The sequence below is a fragment of the Lissotriton vulgaris genome, chromosome 4_1 (genome assembly GCF_964263255.1).
Source record: "Lissotriton vulgaris chromosome 4_1, aLisVul1.2, whole genome shotgun sequence".
NCBI classification, from domain to species: domain Eukaryota; kingdom Metazoa; phylum Chordata; class Amphibia; order Caudata; family Salamandridae; genus Lissotriton; species Lissotriton vulgaris.
Window position 1 is genome coordinate 61,002,828 of NC_141691.1, and position 23,991 is coordinate 61,026,818.

The 23,991-nt window shown below is 50.1% G+C and overlaps 1 protein-coding gene across 2 annotated transcripts in view; it reads right to left on the minus strand.

Annotated features, from left to right (window-relative positions):
• Positions 1-23,991, minus strand: part of KIF4A (kinesin family member 4A) — a 307,171-nt gene that overhangs the window by 144,648 nt on the left and 138,532 nt on the right. For both annotated transcript variants that reach the window (XM_086918309.1, XM_086918308.1), the window contains exon 13: positions 8,230-8,335. In XM_086918309.1, the coding sequence (XP_086774435.1) occupies positions 8,230-8,335 (106 nt within the window). The remainder of the gene's footprint in view (positions 1-8,229; positions 8,336-23,991) is intronic.

Genomic DNA, 23,991 nt, shown 5'->3' on the forward strand with positions numbered 1-23,991 from the left:
GGTGTGAGGGTGAGTGAGGGGTTGTGAGGGAGGGTGAGGGGTTGTGAGGGTGAGTGAGGGGGTGTGAGGGTGAGTGAGGGGGTGTGAGGGTGAGTGAGGGGGTGTGAGGGTGAGTGAGGGGGTGTGAGGGTGAGTGAGGGGGTGTGAGGGTGAGTGAGGGGGTGTGAGGGTGAGTGAGGGGGTGTGAGGGTGAGGGTGAGTGAGGGGGGGTGAGGGTGAGTGAGGGGGTGTGAGGGTGAGGGTGAGTGAGGGGGTGTGAGGGTGAGGGGGGGTGAGGGCGAGGCGGTGTGAGGGTGAGGGGGTGAGTGAGGGTGAGGCGGTGTGAGGGTGAGGGGGTGAGTGAGGGTGAGGCGGTGTGAGGGTGAGGGGGTGAGTGAGGGTGAGGCGGTGTGAGGGTGAGGGTGTGTGAGGGTGAGGGTGTGTGTGGGTGAGAGGGTGGGTGAGGGTGTGTGTGGGTGAGAGGGTGGGTGAGGGGGTGAGTGAGGGTGAGGCGGTGTGAGGGTGAGGGTGTGTGTGGGTGAGAGGGTGGGTGAGGGTGTGTGGGTGAGAGGGTGGGTGAGGCGGTGTGAGGGTGAGGGTGTGTGTGGGTGAGAGGGTGGGTGAGAGGGTGGGTGAGGCGGTGTGAGGGTGAGGGGGTGAGTGAGGGTGAGGCGGTGTGAGGGTGAGGGTGTGTGTGGGTGAGAGGGTGAGTGAGGGTGAGGCGGTGTGAGGGTGAGGGTGTGTGTGGGTGAGAGGGTGGGTGAGGGGTCAGGGGGTGAGTTGGTGAGGGCGAGCGAGGGCGAGCGAGGGCGAGCGAGGGCGAGCGAGGGCGAGGGTGATGTGTGAGGGCGTGAGAGTGGGTGAGGGAGGGTGAGGGGGTGTGAGGGTGAGGGGGTGTGAGGGTGAGGGGGGCGAGGGGTTGTGAGGGTGAGTGAGGGGGTGTGAGGGTGAGTGAGGGGTTGTGAGGGAGGGTGAGGGGGTGTGAGGGTGAGGGGGGCGAGGGGTTGTGAGGGAGGGTGAGGGGGTGTGAGGGTGAGGGGGGCGAGGGGTTGTGAGGGTGAGTGAGGGGGTGTGAGGGTGAGTGAGGGGGTGTGAGGGTGAGTGAGGGGGTGTGAGGGTGAGTGAGGGGGTGTGAGGGTGAGGGTGAGGGTGTGTGGGTGAGAGGGTGGGTGAGGGGTCAGGGGGCGAGGGCGAGGGCGAGGGCGAGCGAGGGCGAGCGAGGGCGAGCGAGGGCGAGCGAGGGCGAGCGAGGGCGAGCGAGGGCGAGCGAGGGCGAGCGAGGGCGAGCGAGGGCGAGCGAGGGCGAGCGAGGGCGAGCGAGGGCGAGCGAGGGCGAGCGAGGGCGAGCGAGGGCGAGTGAGGGTGAGTGAGGGTGAGTGTTTTTGAGGGTGATGTGTGAGGGTGAGTGAGGGTGAGTGAGGGTGAGGGCGTGTGAGGGCGTGTGAGGGTGAGGGGGCGAGGGGTTGTGAGGGTGAGAGGGTGAGGGGGTGTGAGGGTGAGTGAGGGGGTGTGAGGGTGAGTGAGGGGGTGTGAGGGTGAGGGTGTGAGGGTGAGGGGGTGTGAGGGTGAGGGGGTGTGAGGGTGAGGGGGTGTGAGGGTGAGGGGGTGTGAGGGTGAGGGGGTGTGAGGGTGAGGGGGTGTGAGGGTGAGGGGGTGTGAGGGTGAGGGGGTGTGAGGGTGAGGGGGTGTGAGGGTGAGGGGGTGTGAGGGTGAGGGGGTGTGAGGGTGAGGGGGTGAGGGGGTGAGGGGGTGTGAGGGTGAGGGGGTGTGAGGGTGAGGGGGTGTGAGGGTGAGGGGGGGTGAGGGGGTGTGGGGGTGAGGGGGGTGAGGGTGGTTGATGGGTAGTGAGGGTCTGTGAGGGTGAGGCGGTGTGAGGGTGAGGGGGTGTGAGGGTGTGTGTGGGTGAGAGGGTGTGTGTGGGTGTGTGAGAGTGAGGGGGGTGTGTAAGGTGAGGAGGTGTATGAGGGGTCAGGGGGTGAGTTGGTGAGGGCGAGTGAGGGGGTGTGAGGGTGAGGGGGTGTGAGGGTGGTTGAGGGGTAGTGAGGGTGAGGGGTAGTGAGGGTTAGGGGTGTGAGGGTTGTGAGGGTTGTGAGGGGGTGAGGCGGGGTGAGAGGGTGAGTGAGGGTGAGGGGGTGTGAAGGTGACTGGGTGAGAGGGTGTGTGAGGGTGAGGGGGTGTGAAGGTGAGAGGGTGTGTGAGGGTGAGAGAGGGTGTGTGTGAGGGTGAAGAGGGGTGTGAGGGGTCAGGGGGTGTGAGGGGATGAGGGGGGTAAGGGCGTGAGGGTGAGTGTCTCCAATGAATGTCGCTGCTTTGCCTTCTTTGAAAATGTTCAGTGCTGCAAATAGAGCATGCCGCCCTAATTATCACAGCATGAGGCCCCAAAGTGATAAATATCACAGCATGCAGAGAGGCGCCCCATGCTGCTGGAGCACTCAACTGCACATTAATTATAGTTGAGTGCTCCAGCAGCCTGGGGTGCCTGTTGACATGCTGTGATAAGTGGGTTCTCATGCTGTGATAATTGTTACTTGCGCACAAGCTGTTCCACTGAGACCTGAATCGGCTCGTGCCCATAGTAGAATCGGCTCGTGCACAGGTCTGTAGCTAGCTCTGCCTCCCTTGGAGGCACAGACAGCAGCTATAAGACTCGTGGCGGCGAAGCACTGCAACACCACGAGACCTAAAAAGGGCATGAATAAGATTGTACTGAGGTGGAACATATGAAAGTTTGCAAATGTATATTTAGTTTAGTTTAAAGGAGCTTGTAGAGCGCCTGGTGACACCTCCCGGCGTGTCCCCACGCTGTGGAGAGAGTGAGTTTTGAGGAGAAGGGGAAACTATCACGGATTGAAGAGGCAAGTTTTCAATTTCTTCCTAAAGGAGGTCTCATTCACCTCTACTCGGATGTCCATGGGCAGGAGGTTCCAGTGCTTCGCTGCCATTGTGCGGAAGGATCTGCCTCCCATTCTGGCCTTTTTAGGACGGGCAGTTCTGAGCAGACCTGTACCTTTGGATCTAAGGGTTCTGTTGGGTTCATATGGCGAAGCCAGATCTGACATATAGGCAGGTGCCTTGTTATGGAGGATCTTGTGACACCATAGCAGAGCTTTGAAAATGATCCTCTTCTTGATAGGCAACCAATGGAGAGTTGCCAGAGAGGGTCGTGAAGGGGCTCTGCGGGGCAGTCTTAATACTAGGTGTGCTGCCGAATTTTGTAGGACCTGTAATTTCTTTATATTTTTCTCTGAAGTGCCTAAGAGTAAAACATTCCCGTAATCAATCCGGGAAGTTATTAGTGCCTGCGTCATAGTCCGTCTGGAGTTGAGAGGCAACAAGTCAAGGGTACGGTTGAGAGTCTTCATCACTCCGAAGCACTTGCCTACAGTTCTCTTTATATGGCTATCAAAAGATAGCTTATTATCGACCCAGACTCCTAAGTTCTTCGCCTCCCGACTGGGAGGGGGCAAAGGACCCAAACAGGTGGGCCACCATTCTTTAGTCCAGTTGGTCTCATTACCTCCAATGATGACCTCTGTTTTGGTTCCGTTCAGTTTTAAACAGTGCTCTGTCATCCAAGAGGCCAGCTTGCTCATACAGTTGTTGAAGTTCGCAGCTTCCGTGGATGGGGCTTGCGTCAAAGATATTAAAAGTTGCGTATCGTCGGCGTAAGAGACAAGCTCCACGCCGAACGATTGCACCACCTCAGCCAGGGGGGCCATGTATAGATTAAACAGGGTGGGACTCAGGGCCGAGCCCTGAGGCACCCCCTGTTCAAGCCGTACACTGTCTGAGAGGGAAGTCCCTCTTTGGACTTGGAAGCTCCTATCGATCAGAAAGGCTTTCAGCCATCCCAGTGCCCTGTTGGTTACTCCGGCTTTGTTTAGACACTGTAGCAAGATGGAGTGTGCTACAGTGTCAAACGCGGCACTGAGGTCGAGCATGATGAGGGCCATGATCTTGCCCTTGTCTGCTCCCTCTCGTAGGGTTTCAGTGGCCCTGAGGAGAGCCGTTTCCGTTGAGAAGTTTGATCTGAAGCCCGATTGGGATTTATGGAAAACATTGTGTTCTTCTAGATGTTCCATGAGTTGGATGTTGGCAATTTTCTCGGCTAGCTTAGCTAAGTATGGTAGCAGGGAGATTGGCCGGAGGTTGTCCAAAATGTCTTGGCTGACATTCGGCTTTTTCTTGATCGGTAGTACAACTGCCTGTTTCCAGTCTGCCGGCAGGCAGGCTGTGGAGAATGAGATCTGAAGTAGATGTCTATAATGAGGTTCTAGAGCAGGGAAGGCTTCAGCTAAGATTTTTGGAGGCGCCGGGTCTCGGGGAGAGCCCGATTTGATTTTATTACATAATTTAGACAGGACTTCGTACAAGGGAACTTCAAAAGATTTGAGGCACTTTAGAGTCTTAATAAGACTGTCATTTTCTATGAAGTCAGAAGCCGACTCTACATGATTGGCGAAGCTTTTATATATTTTGTTAATTTTCCCTGAGAAGTACTGTGCAACTTCATTACATGATTCCACAGAATCATTTTGAGTGGAGGAGTTAGTATCCACTACTGATATTTCTTTATAAATCTGGAATAATTCCTTCGAGGAATTGCCTGCTTCCATGATACGGGAATGATAGTACTCTGCCTTAGCCAAACGTACAGATTTGTAATACACTCTTTGAGAGTTTTTATACTTCATTTTAGTTTCTGCACAGAAATTCTGGCGCCAGGCTCTCTCAAGATTTTTGCAGGTTGTTTTCATGGTCTGCAGTTCTTGGCTGAACCAGGGAGCAGCTTTTTTTAGTCTCCTGGCCTTGGTCATGATACGACTGGGGGCAGTAATAGAGGGCCTTGATTACGATATTGTTTAGGTTGTTGCTAGCTGCTTCACAGTCTTCCCCTTTAGGAGGGCCCTCCTCCTGGGTAATTTTAATAAAAGATTCTATAGAAAAGCTCTTCCATTTTCTACGTTTATACCGCAGAGATTGGTGTTGGAAATGCTCTATTCTGTCCAATTGAATCGTGATAATGTAGTGATCCGACCAAGGTATGGGTATAGGCTCTAAGGTGTTAACTCCCTGCCAGTTACTAAAGATAGGATCCAGTAGGTGACCTAATTGATGAGACGGTTCTTTGTTCTTCATTTCAAGTTGAACCGAAAGAAGCTCCGTTTGAATCTCAGAGGCATCATTATCTAGTGGATCTTCAAAATGAGCATTGAGATCACCTAGCACTAGAAGTCTAGATTTTCTAAGTGCTAAGTGGGTGATGGCTTCCATTAGAGTAGAAGTAAAATCATACATTCTGCCAGGTGGGCGATAAATCAGGATTCCCGATACGGAGTGGTTAGGGCCGATATTAATTGTGAAGGATCCCGCTTCACTGTGATCGATCTGTATAGGAGCTAAGGAGCAGACTAGAGGGGCTTTCGTGGCTATGGCAATACCTCCCCCCTTCCGTCTTTTCTATCTAATCTAGAGAGGGAGTAGCCGTGGGGCATGGTATGTATTTACCTAAGCGTGTTGGGAATGACAGGAGTGTTTAAATGCATTTAAGATTAATTGTGGCCATGCCCACGTTCAGAAAAAAAACTCAGCAGTTTAAAGATCTGAATATAGGTTGCTAGAAGAAATTGCATTAGTGTGACTGTTAGAATCTGGGGTAGCCTGGCCTAGGGCAAGACATACATTTCAGAGGCACAGTGTGAAGGTTGCAGACCACCCAACAGTAAAACCACGCAATAACACACAAAAAGATAACGCTACACCAAAATGTGGAAAAATAAGTACTGCTTTATAAAAATAATATACTCTTCGGTTTAGCTCACAAGTATTCACAATTGGAAATTACACCTTTGATCAAGAGAAGTTAATAACACTCTTCTGGCTGTGGAAAAATTACAGTTCAAAACATTCAGTTGTCACGAGTTCAGAAATGCTTACTTTTGGAATTGTTAACTTATCTTATTAAGATTACTCTCAGCAGTGCTACTTTGCATTAAGGATCAATAAATACAATACATTTCATCACTTTACCCTGCCAAATTCACTTGCTATGACTTTACCACAGGGTTAAGATCTTTCCCTCCCTTATCTGCACCTTAACACACAGAGGGAATGCACACCCAGCGTGGAATATGGGAAACTCACAAATCCTCCAGGAACATCAATTACCTCTATAAGTGTCAGCAGGGGGGTTCAGAAATGGCCTTAATCAGACCTGTCCCAATAAAGGAGGAGGTTTGGAAATATTCCCTCACCTACTGGGACACCACTTAGGAGGGAAGACTAATTGGATGTCTGGCACCTTTCTAGACACTAGATCTTGTGACTATTAACCATACCCAAGAGGGCTCAGCACCTTCCTTCCTCACCCCCACTCTCCTTACTGTCTCAGTGGCAGTACTGCCACAGTCCTCCGGCTTCTGTCTGACAGCCGGCCGCCAATGATTCTGCCCAGCTTCCCCGACCAGCTTCTTAGCCTGGGGCTGGCACGGGGAAGGTCAATGCCAAAAAATGCGGGAATCTGACTGGTTTCCTCCCCTTCCCTACTGCTCAGCACGGCTCCTCCGTGTTGCGCTTCAGCAGGGAAAGGGGTTTCTCACACGGGGAAGCGCCAAAGCCTGCTCGCCGATCGTCTCTTCGGCGGTCTGGGCGTCACTCGCTCCGGTTCCTCCGCGCAGATGCGGGGGGAGTAGTGTTGCCGGCTGGGAGTCGGTTCCGTACGCCTGACGCTGGAAGCGTCTCCGGCGGGGGCCTGCTCACTCTGAAGATTGCCTCACGAGTTGGGGCATGCGCGGACCTGACGCTGGAAGCGTCTCCTGCGGGGGCCTGCTCACTCCGGGGATCGCCTCACAGACACGAAGCAAGGCAGCGCGGGCGCGAGGGACTAGTGTTCCCGCTTGGCGCCGCGCTGTCACCGCTTCCTCGCCCACAGTCTTTCCCCTCACCTGGCTCCAGGGATAACGCTTGTCAGAGCGGAACGCTCACTCGTCAGGGCCACAAAGGCTGCGCAGCCACTTGCCTCTCCCTCAAAGCCTCGGGGAAAACACCAGGCACAACACCGGGCTAAAGCTGTTTTCTCCACAATGCTGGTAGGTGAAGCACTGCCAGTGGGAAATTAGGGAAGTCTTTCAGCAAGAGCGTCCCGACAGGGGTCAATGGGGCTCAAGTGTAGAGGGGGGCTACCACCTCAGGTAGATCAATCTCTTCAGCAGAAGAAGATGGTTGGGAGGGATTGGTCAGGGGTAGAAGGGGGAACGTCTCCCTGTAGTGGCTGTCTGTCACAGGGACAAACTAACTGCTCCCAGTGCGCCCGCCTCCTTTCACCACTGCCTCACTCTTCCACTCTCTGGTCAACACAAAATGGCTTCCCAACCCCTGCCCTTTTATAGACAACCCCCACAGAGTCCAGTAGGGTCCAGAAGGTTCTGGAAGGCCTAAAGTTATCCTATGGGGCAGTCTAAGATGTGGCAATTGGAAACAGTTAGGGCCCTCCATTTTGTGAATTACAGGAGTTTCCTGACAGAACAGGCCTCTGGGCCTGAGGTGAAAAACTATGAAGGACAAAAGAACACCTATCCCCTTGGCCAACACCTATAAAAGGTCAGTGGACAAAAATTATCAAGGGTATGAGGGGCAAAAAGGGGACAAAATAAATTTAAAAAAAAATAGGAGGGACTACGCCAAAAAGCCAGACAGGTCTAACAGTGACCAAGTAGATGAAATGAACTGACTGTGCTTTATGTATGTGTATAGAGTTTTAAGAGTAGCCATAAGATTATACCACAAGGGGATGGCCAAGTGGGAGCACATTTGCGGCAAGTTGTGGAGAGCTAAAATAAAGGGGAAGTATTTTATGTGCTGTTCATTTTACTGTCAGCCAGCCAATTTGGTAACAATATTCATATGGTGGTGTGTGCCTAGGAAGACTAAAAGGCCATGCTTGATTTAGAACCCGGTTGAAAAAGGAGTAGGAACAAAAGCAGACCAGTAAACCAAAGTGATCTAATTTGTTCAGGACACATGCATATAGGTTAGTACTGTGAAGTTTGTGAATCCTTAGGACTGGCATCAAAGGCACGACCAGGATTAGGATTCCATGTTCATGGTCGCTTGCAATGAACATCAAAGATTGACAGTGCTATTAACAGCAGTGTGCAAGTTCTTCTGAAATACTGCATGCTTGTGTACAGTTCAACCCTGCCAATACCTCCATATCTGCCAAATTATCACAATTTACTGTATTCATATTACCTGGAGCTCAACAATGACTTGCTGCAGACTGCGGATAACTTCGATGTTTTCCTTCAGCTCTTGGTCCTCCAATGTTTCCACTAGTTTCTGAAGGTCAAGCTTGCACCTGAAGTAGAAACAAAGCAAATTGAATGAGAAACTAGTCAGAAAATAGATTGACAGTGTATAAAAAGTACAAAGAACCCCAAGTGTAATTAAGGAGAATAGGAGTTTGGCACTACAAAACAAGTTACTTACCTTCTGTAACGATATATCTGTAAGAAACAGTAGTTAGTATTAGATTCCGTACCTTAGAATATCCCCAGGCGTTAGCCTGGATCCGGAAACTTTTGCGTAGCAGTACTCTTGCGCGTCGGTAGAAGTTGTCTGCGGCTCCGCGTCCGTCGTCGGCGCCAGGATGACGTCGCCGGAGTACTTAGACGCTGCCCTCGCTCGCTGACATCTGTTCTTATACACAGCTTTTCCGCGCCAGAAACAGCCATGATAAAAACCAACACTGGTGCCAAGAAACTAGGGCCCTGAAAGGGGAAGACCGTAACCCTAGCTATTGGTTCGCAGAACGGGGAGGATGGGTGAGTCGGTAAGGAATCTAATACTAACTACTGTTTCTTACAGATATATCGTTACCGAAGGTAAGTAACTTGTTCATCTGAAAGAAACAGGCTAGTATTACATTCCGTACCTTAGAATAGATACCCCACTAATACCTATCCCGGTGGTGGGTCTGCGAACCAATAATCACACCAGAAAGTCCTCGAGGAACAGAACAGCACGGCCAAAGAAGCCATCCCTCCGGGATTGGCTGTCCAGGCAGTAGTGTCTTGCGAACGTGTGCAGCGAGGCCCACGTAGCTGCCTGACATGTCCTGCAAGGGGACTCCCCGGCCCAGGGCAGTAGTAGCCGCTGTGGCCCGAGTGTAATGGGCCCTCAGCCCAACAGGAGGCTCCTTCTTAGCCAAAGAGTAGCATGCCTTGATACACAAGACAACCCACTGAGGGATGGTCCGCTTGTGCACCGCCCGTCCCTTCTTAGCTCCCACGTAACCAACAAAGAGTTGGTCATCCACCCGGAACCGCTGTGTGCGATCCAAATAGAAAGAAAGCGCACGTTTTGGGTCCAGACGGTGGAGCCGCTTTTCCTCTTTAGAGGGATGCAGAGACGGAAAGAAGGCGGGCAAGGTGATGGACTGCCAGATGTGGAAGGCTGTGACTACCTTGGGCAGGAAAGAGGGTCTTGTCCGCAACACAACCTTGTCCGGATGGACAGAAAGGAAAGGAGGCTTGGATGAAAGAGCCTGGAGCTCACTCACTCTCCTGGCAGAGGTAATGGCAACCAGGAAAGCAGTCTTAAGTGTAAGACTGCTAAGAGGACAGTTATGAAGTGGCTCGAAGGGAGCGCACATCAGAAAAGTCAGTACAAGGTTCAAGTCCCACTGAGGCATCACAAAAGGAACAGGAGGGAAACATGAGTGATGCACTTCAAAAACCTATTTACAATCAGGGACTTTAACAAAGAAGGCTGATCAGGTAGCCTCAAGAAGGCGGAAAGGGCAGAAAGGTAGCCGTTGCGAGTGCCCAGAGCAAAGCCCTGCATTTACCAATTGGTATTTGGTCACTCTTGTAAGTCCTTGTACAGTGTACAATAGGTACCCAGGGCATAAGTGTACCAAAGGCCTACCAGGGGCTGCAGCATGTATTCTAGCAGGGCAGTTCAGGATCATTCTTGCTGCCGTGTTTTGGACAGCCTGTAATTTGCCAGAAATAGAATTTGGCCAGTTGCGTTGTTCCGACTTCAGCCAGAAGAGCGTTTCCATAGTCGAGGCAGCTAGTAACCATGGCCTGGTCCAGAATTCTGCGAGGTTTAATCAGTAAATAGGGTAAAATTTTACGCAGGAGGCGAAGACTATAATAACATGAGCTGGTTACAGCCGCAATCTGTTCTTTCATCTTTAACCCTTTCGATGCTGATGACGAGCTCAGCTCGTCATGAGGCACAGTTGAGCTGTGCTGATGACGAGCTGAGCTCGTCATGAACAATGGGATATAAGAAGATCCAGCACAGGGGAAAAATAACCACAGCAGCGATGTGGTTAAAGAGTGGTCCAGAATTATTCCCAAACTCTTCACCAATTGTTTTGGGATGGGGGCCAGTCCAAGCTGGGATGGCCACCAATCTGACCATAGCCTAGATGCTTTCCCCATCATCATTACCTCCGTCTTACTTGGATTCAAATGGAGGCAATTCTCAGACATCCAGTTTGAAATAGTGACCATGGCAGCCAAGAAGCGTGCTTTCTCAGATTCTATATTGGAACCAATTGTGAACATAAGCTAGGTGTCGTCAGCGTATGAGATTATTTCGAACCCAAAATGTTCCACAATTTTTGCCAGGGGGGCCATATAGACATTAAACAATGTAGGGCTCAGACAGGAGCCCTGAGGTACGCCCCTGTCCAGACAAAATTTCTTTGAAAAATATGGTCCCAACATTACCATTTGATGTCTATCGGTCAGGAAATTCTGAAGCCATTTTAGGGCCATGCCCTGGATACCACAAGAATTGAGTCTCCATGAGCTTTAGATGAGAAATAGTATCAAAAGCCGCGGAGAGGTCCAGGAGGATCAGAACAGATCCTCCTGCATCCACTACCTGCCTTATGGAGTCAGTCACTGCTAGAGTGGCAGTCTCGGTGCTGAAACCAGGGTGAAAACCTGATTGAGAGGGGTCCAGATGATTACTAGTTTCAAGATATTGGCTTAATTGCCCATTAATGGTCTGTTTCCAGTTTCTTTCCCAGCAGAGGAAGTAACGAAATAGGGCAGTAGTTACTAAGAATCAGGGGGTCCGCTGTTTGCTTTTTCAGTATTGGGCGGACGTAAGCTCCTTTCCATGGGGTAGGAATTAGGCCTGTTTGAATTGAGCAGTTAAACAATTTTTGAATCTCTGAAGCACATACAGGGGCTAGCTGGGCTACAATTCTGGCTGGGCAGAGATTTTTGGGGGAGCCCGATTTTGCAGAGAGTAGTAGGTTGGTGGCCTCTTGAAGTGTGATCGGTTCAAACTGCTCGAGGGTGCGTGCCGTCCGCTTGTCTGGTTCTACTAGATTACCGGAGGAGTCTGGGTTCAGGGGGCTGAGATTAGCAAAATTGGCATATATCTGTTCAATTTAATTATGAAAGAATTCCGCTATTGAGTCACATAATTCTTGTGATTCTAGTGGGGCTTGTCTACAGGCTTTAGGGGATACAAAGTCCTTCACTATGGTGAACAGTGCTTTAGACGAGTTGCTAGCCTGGTCAATTTGTGTCATGATAAACTTTTGCCTAGCAGATTTAATATTCTGATGGTATTTGGACAGGGCTGATTTATAAGTCTGCCTGTCTAAAATATTTTTGTGAGTTCAGTCTTTCCAAGGTCTTACACTTAGATTTTTCAGTTTTAAGCTCCAGGGTGTACCAAGGAGCTGATTGCAGCTGTTGCACTGAACAGAATCTTTTTGGTGGGACTAGAGAGTTGAAAGCGGTCACTATGGCGGAGTTCAAATCCGCCAGCAGTTGTGTTGACTCAGATAGCTTGAGAATTCTCTACTGGGACAGGGCGAAATACCTCTTTAAAAGATTCCAGGGATAGATTATTCCACTGTCTACGTAGCTCTACAGTTCGATTCGATTTTTCTATCAGGAGCTCACTGACCTGGGTTTGGATAGTGAACAAAACCATAGCGTGGTCAGTCCAAATTAAAGGGAGGGGAGGGTCGCATGTCAAATGGTCGATTAGTGAAAATAATGTCCAGGACATGTCCTGCCTTATGGGTGGACCTAGTACCTTCTGGAAAAGACCCAGAGAGTTCAGAATAGTTATAAGTTTATTCACGTCCGGATCAGAGAGGTCTTCGCCATGGAAGTTGAAATCTCCCAGCAAAATAAGTTTGCTGGAGGATAAGGCCTGCAAGGCTATCTGTTCAGTCAGAATGTTGGCAAAGTTAACTTTAGATCCGGTGGAGGGTAAATCAGAGCTCCATTCCAGCTATCGGTTGGAGTTCTGACTATGTTAAAAATGCCCAAATCTAGACTATCACAGATTCAAGTGGAAGTCCATTTCGCCATAAGATATATTTAAAAGCTATGGCAATACCACCTCAGATTTTTCCTTCCCGGTCCAGACGAATAATTTTATAGCCATCAGGAATGAGGGTGGTTAGTTGAATTTAGCTAGGTTTCTGTAAAAAAGTAGAGTTCTGGGGAATGCGTGGTAATCAGATCCCAAATTTCAAATGGGTGTTTGGCTAGCTATCTAACATTGCACAAGATGTGATTGGGGTTAGAGCTTTCCTGCTCAAGTTCGTTATTTAGGTGTAGTGCGCTGGTCACAGTGAGATTATTTTTTTTTAAAGTAACACGACCTACATGCTACTGGTCGGTCTAGAGAAATGGGAAACTTACTAGGGCAGCAGATGGTAGGTGACAAGTTAAGTTGTTCTTTTGACCTAATATTTAGCAGGGCTATAGGTGAATAACTGAGTCTGGTTTGAGGGGGAGCGTAAGCTCTAATGTGGGCAGCGTTTCCTGCTCCTGGCTCCGTGCGGGTGCAGACGGGCTTGCCTTTGGCGTGCCAGCGGCGCACCTACTGCGCGCGTCCGCTGCGCCAACACCCAACAGCTGACATTTAAGAAGGAAGGGCGATCGAAACTAGCCCGCTACCTGCTTAATAGCCCCAAGATGGCGGCCACTACGGGATTTCAGCCTCAGATTCCAGCAGGTTACCCCTCCTGACAGCGCCTAAATCGGCTGTGAAGTAGGTAAGAGGAAACTGGTGCAATTTTAAAAACTTTCTGGCAAGTGCAGTTTAAAAAATCGGTGCAAGTGCTGTAACAAAGATCCTAAACTCCCGGCTTCCACCTCAGAAGTCAACTAAGTGCAGCGCATGCGTATTATCGCGGCCTTTATGCAGGGAGGGCAAACTAAACTAGCCCGCTACCTGCTTAATAGCCCCAAGACGGCGGCCACTATGGGGTTTCAGCCTCCGATTCCAGCTTTGTCTGCAACCGGTCCGTCCTAAGGATGCATCAGAACTTTCACACGGGACACTAGGCCGATTCAGAGAAGCATAATTCTTATGAACTAAAGAGGTACATGTGCTTCTTGTGAAGCTTAGATTCAAACCCAAGTCTCAGTAAAGAGAGGTCATGCAAAGCAGAGGACAAACATTTTATTTGGTAAAACCAATTGAGCATAGTTGAACTACAAAACGCACCTCACAAAGGCACGTCAAGAAAGGAACCGTACCCAGCACAGAGCAGCGCCAACAGAGGGACCAGTGCATGATGTCCAGGAACAGTGAAGCACAGCTGGCACCACATGGCATTACCTAAGAGTGCAGGGAAGTGACTGCTCAGGAATTGTTTCCTAGCTAGTCTAGCACTTAAGGATAGTAAAGATGAAACATTTTGCAGAATTAGTATTCATCAGATTGCTGATCTAGCTATCAGAAAGGACCAGGTAACGTGTAAAATGGTATCCGTAGAATCACTTTACAATTGGAGGTTAAAGCCACAAGCAGTCCCTCCTGCACTAGGAACCTTACAGCATTACAATCCTGTAACCTGCAAGGGATGGAAGTCGTCCCCGGATCATGAAAGCCAAGCGGACGCTCTTTTACACAACCAGTCCTACACCTTTAAACTGGTTCCTATACAGGGACGGTTTCAGGAAGCATGGAGCTCTGCAAAATGTTTGGGCTTTTATGTTTGTATTGCATGCTAATTTGTTCCCAATGACCTCGCAACAAGAGATGCACATTGTGTAACACCTTCCGCGGTTTGAGAGCAAATCAAAAATGTTTGACAAAACTTTGACAGCCTACTCAAGACCTTTCTTAGCACTAGAGGTAGCCATCCCACCTAGCACGAGGATAACATGATCCATTTCAGTTCACATGATGTAGCCAAAGACCGCAACAGCTATCTGCAGGAAGCTGCTCTAAGCGAGGTATTGGGTCTCTAAATAGGACAGCACAACACAACCCCAAATACACATTTCACTATCAGCTTACATAATAGGACTATCATGATGCCGGCTAACTGAAGGAATTAACTTGCCTCTGAAATGCTCTTTCAATAAATATAGCTACTGGTACCAACCTGAGCATACTCAAGTATATCAATCCCAGCATCTCCATCACCACTAAAGTGGTTAACTCCATATAACAGATCACTCTACCCTACTCTATTCATAATAAACCCATCTCCCACAAAAACTATCCCAAATACAGCAGCTCTTCAAGCTTCTCCAGGAACATAACACCAATGACCAATTTGACTTGAGCTAGGCATCTGTGAAAAATAACTAATATGAATCAACAGACCCCAAATCCATGCTAAGCCACCTCTACCTCAGCATGGTATGCATCCTCGACATAGTAGACTCAGCCAAACTGCTGAAAGCCAAGTAGGGTTCCAAGGCATTGACCAAATAGTACTTCATTATCAAAACTGAAAGCAATCTAAACCTGTATCATCAATGGCACACTGTAAGAAGCTGAGTTTATGTTGCAGTAAACCCTCTCCCCACCCCAACTTTTTGCCAGACTGATGCACTTTGACTTGATGTGCCCTGGGTCCCTGCCAATCAGGTTCTAGGGCCTGTGTTTTCCCCCAAAGTTGCACCTTGTACCCTAATGGGCACCTCTCTGGTCACATATCAGTCCATTGTAAAAGGTACCATGGGTACCAAGGGCACTGTGGCCAGGGTAGGCTGCCAAAGGCTGCAGCACTTGTGTCACTCTTCGAGGCCTTGTACCTTTACACAAACTGCCATTAAAGGCTGCGTGTTTAGGTGCAGAGAAAAGTGAAGTCAACATTGCACATCCCTGTGTGCCATGTCTACAACCCACTGCCCTGGCATAGGTCAGTCACCCCTCTAGCTGTGTGCACTATACAAGTGGTGAGGGTACTGGTGCATGTGCCCCGTACCCCTACAGTGTGAGCCAATTCTTAGACATAAGTGCAATAATGACATTAAGAGTATATTGTGCTAGGAGTTTGTCATTACGAACTTCATAGCACCAGAATGGCTTTGCTGAAAACTGGGAAGTTTGCTACCAAACTTCTCAACAAATTAAACCCACACTGGTGTCAGTGTGGGATTTATTGAACAATGCAGTCAGAGGGCATCTTAGAGATGCCCCCTGGAAAAACACCAGCCTCTAGTGGGTTCTCCGATTGGTACACCAGCCTGCCACCACGAGACCGGTTTCCCAACCACTGGGGTAGGAGTCTTCCCTACCCCAGAATTAAATCCTTTCCTGTGTGGAGTTGTTCACACCGCCCACATGCTAGGAAGAGCCATCTGTGGCAGGGAAGCTTCAGAGGCCTTGCCACCTTTGTAATGCGGCTACCAGGAGCAGGCCCCCTTCCCGTCTCCCACCCCTCTTTTTAAGTTACTTTTTCTACTCCGTGTGATATGCCTAGATATCGCACTGGGACATTTCCTAGCAAAAAAGTAAGTAAAGTTTTGCAACATTTTTCAAGAGAAAATAGTCTATATATATTCCTATGGAGGGTGTTAGACCTGTCAGTCCTTTGGGTGGTCCCTCCTAATTTTTTTCTCCCCTTTTTGCCCCTCTGAATTTGTCCACTACAATTTTTTGTTGGGTGTTGACCTTAGGTCTCTAGGTGCCTCATTATTACTATTTAGTAATGCGGCGCAGGTGCTCTCGTAAAATGGAGAAAGAGTAGGTACCCTCAGAAAATGGTGGCCTGCCAACTGTCAGTTTTACCTCAGAGCTTGGCCCATAGGTTAGCATTAGAGGGATCTAGAACCTTCCGGCCCATTCTAGTGACCCTGGGCCTAGGCTATATAAGGTAGGATCCTGGGCGACCATATTGAGCATCGTGAGGCTGGCTGGAGCGCAGGCTGTGGCGTCAGGGGGATAGGGCACTGAGTGGGTTGACTACTTCTGAGGGTTGCTTCCTTGCCGCTGTCATCACCCCTCTACCCATAGACCTGACCCTGCCTAGGGGTTAACTAGATGAACCTCACCCTGGTGTCTCCACACAAAGGAAGGAGCTGTCATTTTTCACCGGATTGTCAGCAAAGTAACTGTTGGGACTCGGGCTGTTTAAAAAGTACTGCCTCGTTGTCCTGTGAGGGTGAGAGCTGTATAACTATGTAACAAGAAGGGTCTGTGAGAACTGTGTAAGCCAGCCTTGCCTGCAAGGGAGTGAACGTTTGATCAGGAGACTGCCGGTGATGGTGGGGGTAAGCTCCCCCAGCCGCCTGCAACGGCGATATCTATCATTAATAACTGCAAGCCACAAGTAAGCAGGGATTTGGGGGCTGGCGCGGGACACAGACTCGGCGAAATCTCCACGGGCCTAGTGAATGGCCTATTCTCCTGAACCCTAGTAGCAGATTTAATGCAAGCCAAGGGGGCTTGAACTGGTAAAACTAACCTACTGGATCTAGGGATCTGCCATCCATAGTAATGCTGCTCGCTCAACACTAAAGCTAAACAGAAGCCAGGACATTGCAGGTTACCAGATCCAGTGCATGGTTACTGACTGAATTTAATGCATGTTCTTGTCTTTCCGGGAGTATATAATTCTGGCACCTGCTACATTAACGCATCTACCAACCTTACTAAAAGAGACATGCAACATGGTTTCCTTACTGTAGAAATGCACAATCTTACTTCACTGAATAGATGCATTGTTTTCTTGCTGCTTGTTTTTATTTAAACTGCAAAGTAACTGCCTGAAATTTAGAGTATTAAGTGGACTTGCTGAACTAATTTCCTCTGGGGAAAAGGTTCTTTAACTAAATGCAAATTTGGGCTCTATTGATTCAGGCAATCAAATGTGGAAGTGCTTAATGTGTTAAAGTGATACATTGCTAACGAAGTAAGCAAAATTAAGGAACTTTTATAAAGCACTAATCTTTTCTAACAAAAGGTTTAGTGTCATTTTTCAAGTGGAGGGGCGCTGGGTTAATGGGCGAGTGTAACGCAAGCATAACACATTTACTTTGAAGTTATGCCTTCCCACTCGAGCAAAGCTACCCAAGGTGGACCAGTGATCCCCGGGTCCAACATATTGGTGTTCAGCGCTGGGATTAGGGCTTGTGCTTGCGTCCACTTGACAGTGGCTCAGTGTGCACCACGCACCCTACACCTGAAATGTTGGGAGTTCTCCTAGTTGGTCTCCCTGATTGAACGTTTGTTTTTTCCAAATTCCTTTCTGGTGGTGGGTTGAAGTAGCCCTTATTTGACACCTCTCTCCTGAGTAACCCAAGTAAATGTCTGTGGGCCCGCCTGGTAAAATGGAGTTTGAGCTGGCTGAGTTAGAGACTTGCACAGCGGCCCAACTTAGGGAATTTTGCAAGGAGAAAGGGGTGTTCTTCAAGCGTGGTGCAAAGAAAGTGGAACTCCAAACCAGCTTGAGAGCATGGGTGGCAGCTCACCCAGATGGGGAAAAGGGGGAGGAAGAAGGGGATCATGACACCATCATAGAAGTGGACATGCTGTACCACACCGAAGGGGGGAAACTTAAGAGGTCCTGGGACACCTTCGAGGGCGGGCAGTAGTGTGTCTGGAAGGAGCCTGTCCTCAGCAGAACTAGCGGACAGGAGGGAGAAGAGGCAACTAAAATTAGAATTAGCCCGATTGGAGAAGGAGCAGGAGGAAAGGAGGTTTCTCCATGAGCTCAGCTTAAGGGAGTTAGACCTCAAAGCCCTACAGATAGGGACCCCCAGCAATCCTATTGGTGGCAGCATACCTAAGGAGGTTACCAGGGAGCCCAGACCCTACTTGCCCAAAGATGTACCCGCCAGTTTTACTGTAGGGGATGACATTGCCAAATGGTTGGCTGCCTATGAGGTCTCGCTAAAAGCCCATGGGATTTCGGAAAGTCATTTGGGAGGGGGGTGTGGCCTGTACAAGTACATGCCCCCAGAGGGGAAGGATGCTCTTTTAGCTCTGGAGCCGGAGGAACAGACCAATTACCCCACCACGAAGGTTGCCTTAATCAGGAAGTTTGGGCTGACCCCTGAAAAATACAGGCAGAAATTTCAGAACAGCCACAAACTAGCTACACAAAATTGGGTAGACTTTCGGGACTACGCTAAAAAGGCATTGGAGGGTTTGGTACAAGGCAGTGAGGTGACTAATTACGAGGGGTTGTATGATCTGTTCTAATGGGAGCACCTCCTCGAGAAATGTTTTCCGGAGCTGCGTCAACACCTGGTGGACAGCAAGCTGACTAACCCTAGGAAGCTTGCAGAAGAGGCAGACATCTGGGCTAGTACCTGGGTGTCCTCAAAGGGGACTGGAGGGAATTCCCAAAGGACTGGTCAGAGAAAAGAAAGGGGGGAGACAAAATAGCTTGCAGGGGAAGGGATCAGGTTTCTCTCCTAATGTTAACAAAAATATCCCTATCCTGACCATAGTCAGCAGCCTAGGATTGTCCGCTGTTATGAGTGTGTTGGGATTGGGCACTATAAGGGAGATGCCAAGTGCCCAAAGAGACCACCCCCTCCCACTGGAGGAAAAACCCCAGGAGTGGCTAGTCTAGTGCTCGGGAGGAATTTCCCCTAGAGAAGGGAGGTGAATGGGCGGGGAGAACCTTAGTGTCCCTGGGAGACCGCGAGATGGTGCCTAAGATCCAGGTGCCCCCGAATACCACCAAGTATGGGCAGTGGGTCACTATCAACAGCCAGGGAGGGGAGGCTCTGAGGGACACAGGTGCCAGCATGACTGATAAGGAGACAGCTGGTGTTCCCAGAGCAGGTGATTCCAAACGTACTCCACTCAGCTGTGATGGCTGACGGCAGAATAGGTCATTATCCAGTGGCTGAAGTTCCCTTTGAGTGGAAAGGGGTCACGGGTCTCATACAAGTTGCAGTGAGCCCTGCCGTGCCGGTTGATTGTCCGTCTGTTGGGAAATGACTGAGCACAATGCTTGGAAAGAGGTGGAATTCGGGACGCATACAGAAATGCTGGGTTCACCTGATTGGACCTGTGCAAGCACATGGTCTGAGACTGCCTGGAGGGGGAGTTCGCAAGGGCTGGAGCCTGGAAAAAAGGCAAAGCCAGCTGTCAAAAAGGGGAAGATCCGGAGACAGGAAAAACTTGCCTCGGCGTCCATACCCCGTGAGATGGATGGGGCACCTGAGGTGGTAGTCCCGGAGTCCACTGAGGGGTATGTTGACTCCCTGGAGGACTTACCTATCCCTGCAGAGTGGCATGTGGAGGGAGGACCTACCAGGGAAGAGTTGTGTCAGGGGCAGAAGGAGTGCCCTACCCTTGAGGGTCTGAGGCGACAGGCCGCAGCCCAGGCAGCAGGTAATATTGCAGGGAACTTCCACATCTACTGGGAGGATGGCCTTCTCTATAGCGAACACAAGGCTCCGGTGCACGGTTCGTCACGGGCCTTGGCAGTTCCCTAACGTTACAGAGCCTCTCTTGGAGTTGGCTCACGAGATTCCCTTGGCAGGACACCTGGGGCAGGACAAGACCTTTACTCTGCTTGTCCCCCATTTCTATTGGCTTCAGATGAGGGTTGCGTCAGACACTTTTTGTAGAACATGTGTGTCCTGTCAAGCCAGTGGGAAAACAGGGGTTAAGCTGAAGGCTCCCCTGGAACAACTACCCATCGTTCGCACCCCCTTTGAAAGGGTGAGCATCAACATTGTTGGGCCATTGGATCCACCTACTTCAGCCGGTCACAGGTTTATCCTGGTTCTGGTGGATCATGCCACCCGGTACCCAGAGGCTATTCCTTGGAGGACCGTTACTGCACCCGCGGTGACACTGGCACTGATGGGGATTTTTACCAGAGTGGGTTTCCCCAAGGAAGTTGTGTTCGACAGGGGGGCCAACTTCATGTCCGCATACATGCGGGCCATGTGGAAGGAATGTGGAGTTACTTATAGGTCCTCCACACCTTACCACCCACAGACAAATGGTCTGGTGGAAAGGTTTAACAAAACCTTGAAGGGTATGATCAGAAGTCTGCCTGAGATCCTGCGGAGAAAATGGGACATCTCCTACCCTGTCTGTTCTCATACAGGGAAGTGCTACAGAAAGGAGTGGGCTTCAGCCCCTTTGAACTTCTGAATGGGCACCCTGTCAGAGGACCTCTCAACCTGGTGAAAGTTGGATGGGAAAAGACTCCCCGGAGGTTTCCCCAGGATGTGGTGAGTTATATGCTGGCTTTCTGTAGCCAAATGGCTAAGTTGTGGAAGCAAGCTTCTGACAACTTTGAGGCCAGCCAAGCAGTCATGAAAGAGTGGTATGACCACAATACTCACTCTGTGGAGTTGGAGCCTGGCCAGAAAGTGTGGGTCATGGAGCCTGGAGAGCTTAGTGCCCTCCAGGATCGCTGGATAGGTCCCTTTGAAGTGGTTGAGAAGAAGGGCAAGGTCACCTACTTAATAGATCTTAAGACCCCCCCAGGCAGCCCCATCGGGTGCTCCATGTCAACCGCCTCAAACCCCACCATGAGAGGCCCAAAGTCATCTTGATGATGGTGACTAATGGGACAGAGGAAGAGGAAAGTCAGTCTCTCACTGATCTCTTTGCGTCCCAAGAGAAGGATGGGTCGGTAGAAGGGGTGAAACTCTCACCATCCCGAACTCCCGAGCAGCGGAGAGACTGCCGACAAGTCCTGGAGCAGTATTCTTCGCTGTTCTCTTATCCCGGGAAGGACCCACCTGTGTACCCATGATGTGGACACAGGGAAGAGCCCACCTGTGAAGTCCAAGTCCTAACGGCTGTCAGATAAGATGAAGGCCAGCATCCACAGTGAAGATGCTGGAGCTGGAAAATTGATTGAACCTTCAAGCAGCCCCTGGTCCCGGTACCAAAAGCTGTCCCACCGGGCACCACCCCAGAACTCCGGTACTGTGTGGATTACAGGGGATTGAATTCTGTGACAAAGACTGATGCTCACCCGATCCAAAGGGCGGATGAGCTTATTGACCGGTTGAGAGCTGCCCAATACCAAGTACCTTTGACCTCACATCAGGGTACTGGCAGATCTCCCTTACAGATGGAGCAAAGGAAAGGTCAGCCTTCTCCACTCCTGAGGGCCACTACCAGTTCTGTGTGATGCCACTTTTTAGCGGCTGGTGAACCAGGTCCTCTCCGGTATGGAGGCCTTTTCTGCTGCCTATCTTGATGACATCGCTGTTTCAGCAGCAGCTGGGAGGACCATTTGTGTCACCTTCAGGCTGTCCTACAAGTCCTAAAGCAGGCTGGCTTGACGATCAAGGCTAGCAAATGCCAGATTGGGCAGAGGTCGGTAGTGTACCTTGGCCACTTGGTGGGCTGGGGTAAGGTGCAGCCCCTCCAGGCTAAGATTGAGACCATCACGGCCTGGGAGCCTCCCAAGACCCAAACTGAGGTCTGAGCTTTTTTGGGCCTCACTGGGTACTACTGCCGCTTTGTCAAGCGATATGGCACAATTGTGGCTCCCTTTACTGAGCTTACATCCAAGAAACATCCCTGACAGGTAGTCTGTACGGAGGCGTGTCAACGAGCTTTTGACTCCTTGAAGCAAGCTATGTGCGCAGCTCCTGTCCCAAGGGCCCCTGACTTTTCCAAGAAGGTTATTGTCCAAACGGATGCATCGGAGCATGGCATTGGGGCAGTGTTAACGCAAATCAATAAGGAGTGTCTGGACCAACCTGTGGTTTTCCTATCAAGGAGACTGCTAGGGAATAGAGGTGGCGTGCGATTGTGCGGGAAGCTTTTGCGGTGGTATGGGCTCTGAAGAAGTTGCGGCCATACCTGTTTGGCTCGCACTTCCTTGTTCAGACTGACCACCTTCGTTGGCTGATGCAATTTAGGGGCGAGAATCCCAAACTGCTAAGGTGGTCCATCTCCCTACAGGGAATGGACTTCAGGGTGGAACATCGGCCTGGAGTGACCACGCCAACGCAGACGGTCTCTCAAGGTACTTCCGCCTTAGTGACGAGAGCTCCCAAGGGGTTGGGTAGCTCTCCCCACTTTCAGCTGGGGGGGGGGGGGGGGGGGGGGGGGGGGGGGGGAAGACACGCGTGTTAGAACGGTCAATCCTTTGGGTGGTCCCGCCTAATTTTTTTTCTCCCTTTTTGCCCCTCTGAATTTTTGTCCACTACAATTTTTTTGGGGTGTTGACCTTAGGTCTCTGGGTGCCTCATTATTACTATTTAGTAATGCGGCGCAGGTGCTCTCGTAAAATGGAGAAAGAGTAGGTACCCTAACAAAATGGTGGCCTGCCAACTGTCAAACTTTAACCTCAGAGCTTGGCCCATAGGTTAGCATTAGAGGGATCTAGAACCTTCCGGCCCATTCTAGTGGCCTAGGCTATATAAGGTAGGATCCTGGGCGGCCATTTTGAGCATCGTGAGGCTGGCTGAGTGTAGGCTGTGGCGTCAAGGGGATAGGGCACTGAGTGGGTTGACTACTTCGGAGGGTTGTTTCCTTGCCGCTGTCATCACCCCTCTACCCATAGACCTGACCCTGCCTAGGGGTTAACTAGATGAACCTCGCCCTGGTGTCTCCACACAAAGGAAGGAGCTGTCATTTTTCACTGGATTGTCACAAAGTAACTGTTGGGACTCGGGCTGTTGAAAAAGTACTGCCTCGTTGTCCTGTGGGGGTGAGAGCTGTCCTGTGAGCACTGGATAACTATGTAACAAGAAGGGTCTGTGAGAACTGTGTGTAAGCCAGCCTTGCCTGCAAGGGAGTGGACGTTTGATCAGGAGACTGCCGGTGATGGTAAGCTCCCCCAGCCGCCTGCAACGGCGATATCTGTCATTAATAACTGCAAGCCACAAGTAAGCAGGGATTTGGGGGCTGGCGCGGGACACAAACTCGGCGAAATCTCCACAGGGCCTAGTGAATGGCCTATTCTCCTGAACCCTAGTAGCAGATTTAATGTAAGCCAAGGGGGCTTGAACTGGTAAAACTAACCTACTGGATCTAGGCATCTGCCATCCATAGAAATGCTGCTCGCTCAACACTAAAGCTAAACAGAAGCGAGGGCATTGCAGGTTACCAGATCCAGTGCATGGTTACTGACTGAATTTAATGCATGTTCTTGTCTTTCCGGGAGTATATAATTCTGGCACCTGCTACATTAACACATCTACCAACCTTACTAAAAGAGACATGCAACATGGTTTCCTTACTGTAGAAATGCACACTCTTGCTTCACTGAATAGATTCATTTTTTTTTCTTGCTGCTTGTTTTTATTTAAACTGCAAAGTAACTGCCTGAAATTTAGAGTATTAAGTGGACTTGCTAAACTCATTTCCTCTGGGGTAAAGGTTCTTTAAATGCAATGTTGGGCTCTATTGATTCAGGTAATCAAATGCGGAAGTGCTTAATGTGTTAAAGTGATACATTGCTAACGAAGTAAGCTAAATTAAGGAACTTTTATAAAGCACTAATCTTTTCTAACAAAAGGTTTAGTGTCATTTTTCAAGTGGAGGGCCGCTGGGTTAATGGGTGAGTGTAACGCAAGCATAACACATTTGCCTTGAAGTTAGGCCTTCCCACTCGAGCCAAGCTACCCCAGGTGGACCGGTGACCCCGGGTCCAACAGAGGGAAATTAAGTTATCGGTTAACAGGTAAGCACTGTCTTAGTGGTCGAGTTTCTGGGTTAGAACAAGGGTTCCCCAGGTCAAGGATGCACCCTCAGCAGCACTAGGTCGGCCGGGTACAGAGTGCTTAGGACCGATGTTATACAAAGGGGAACAGACTGCCTATGGTTGGTGGC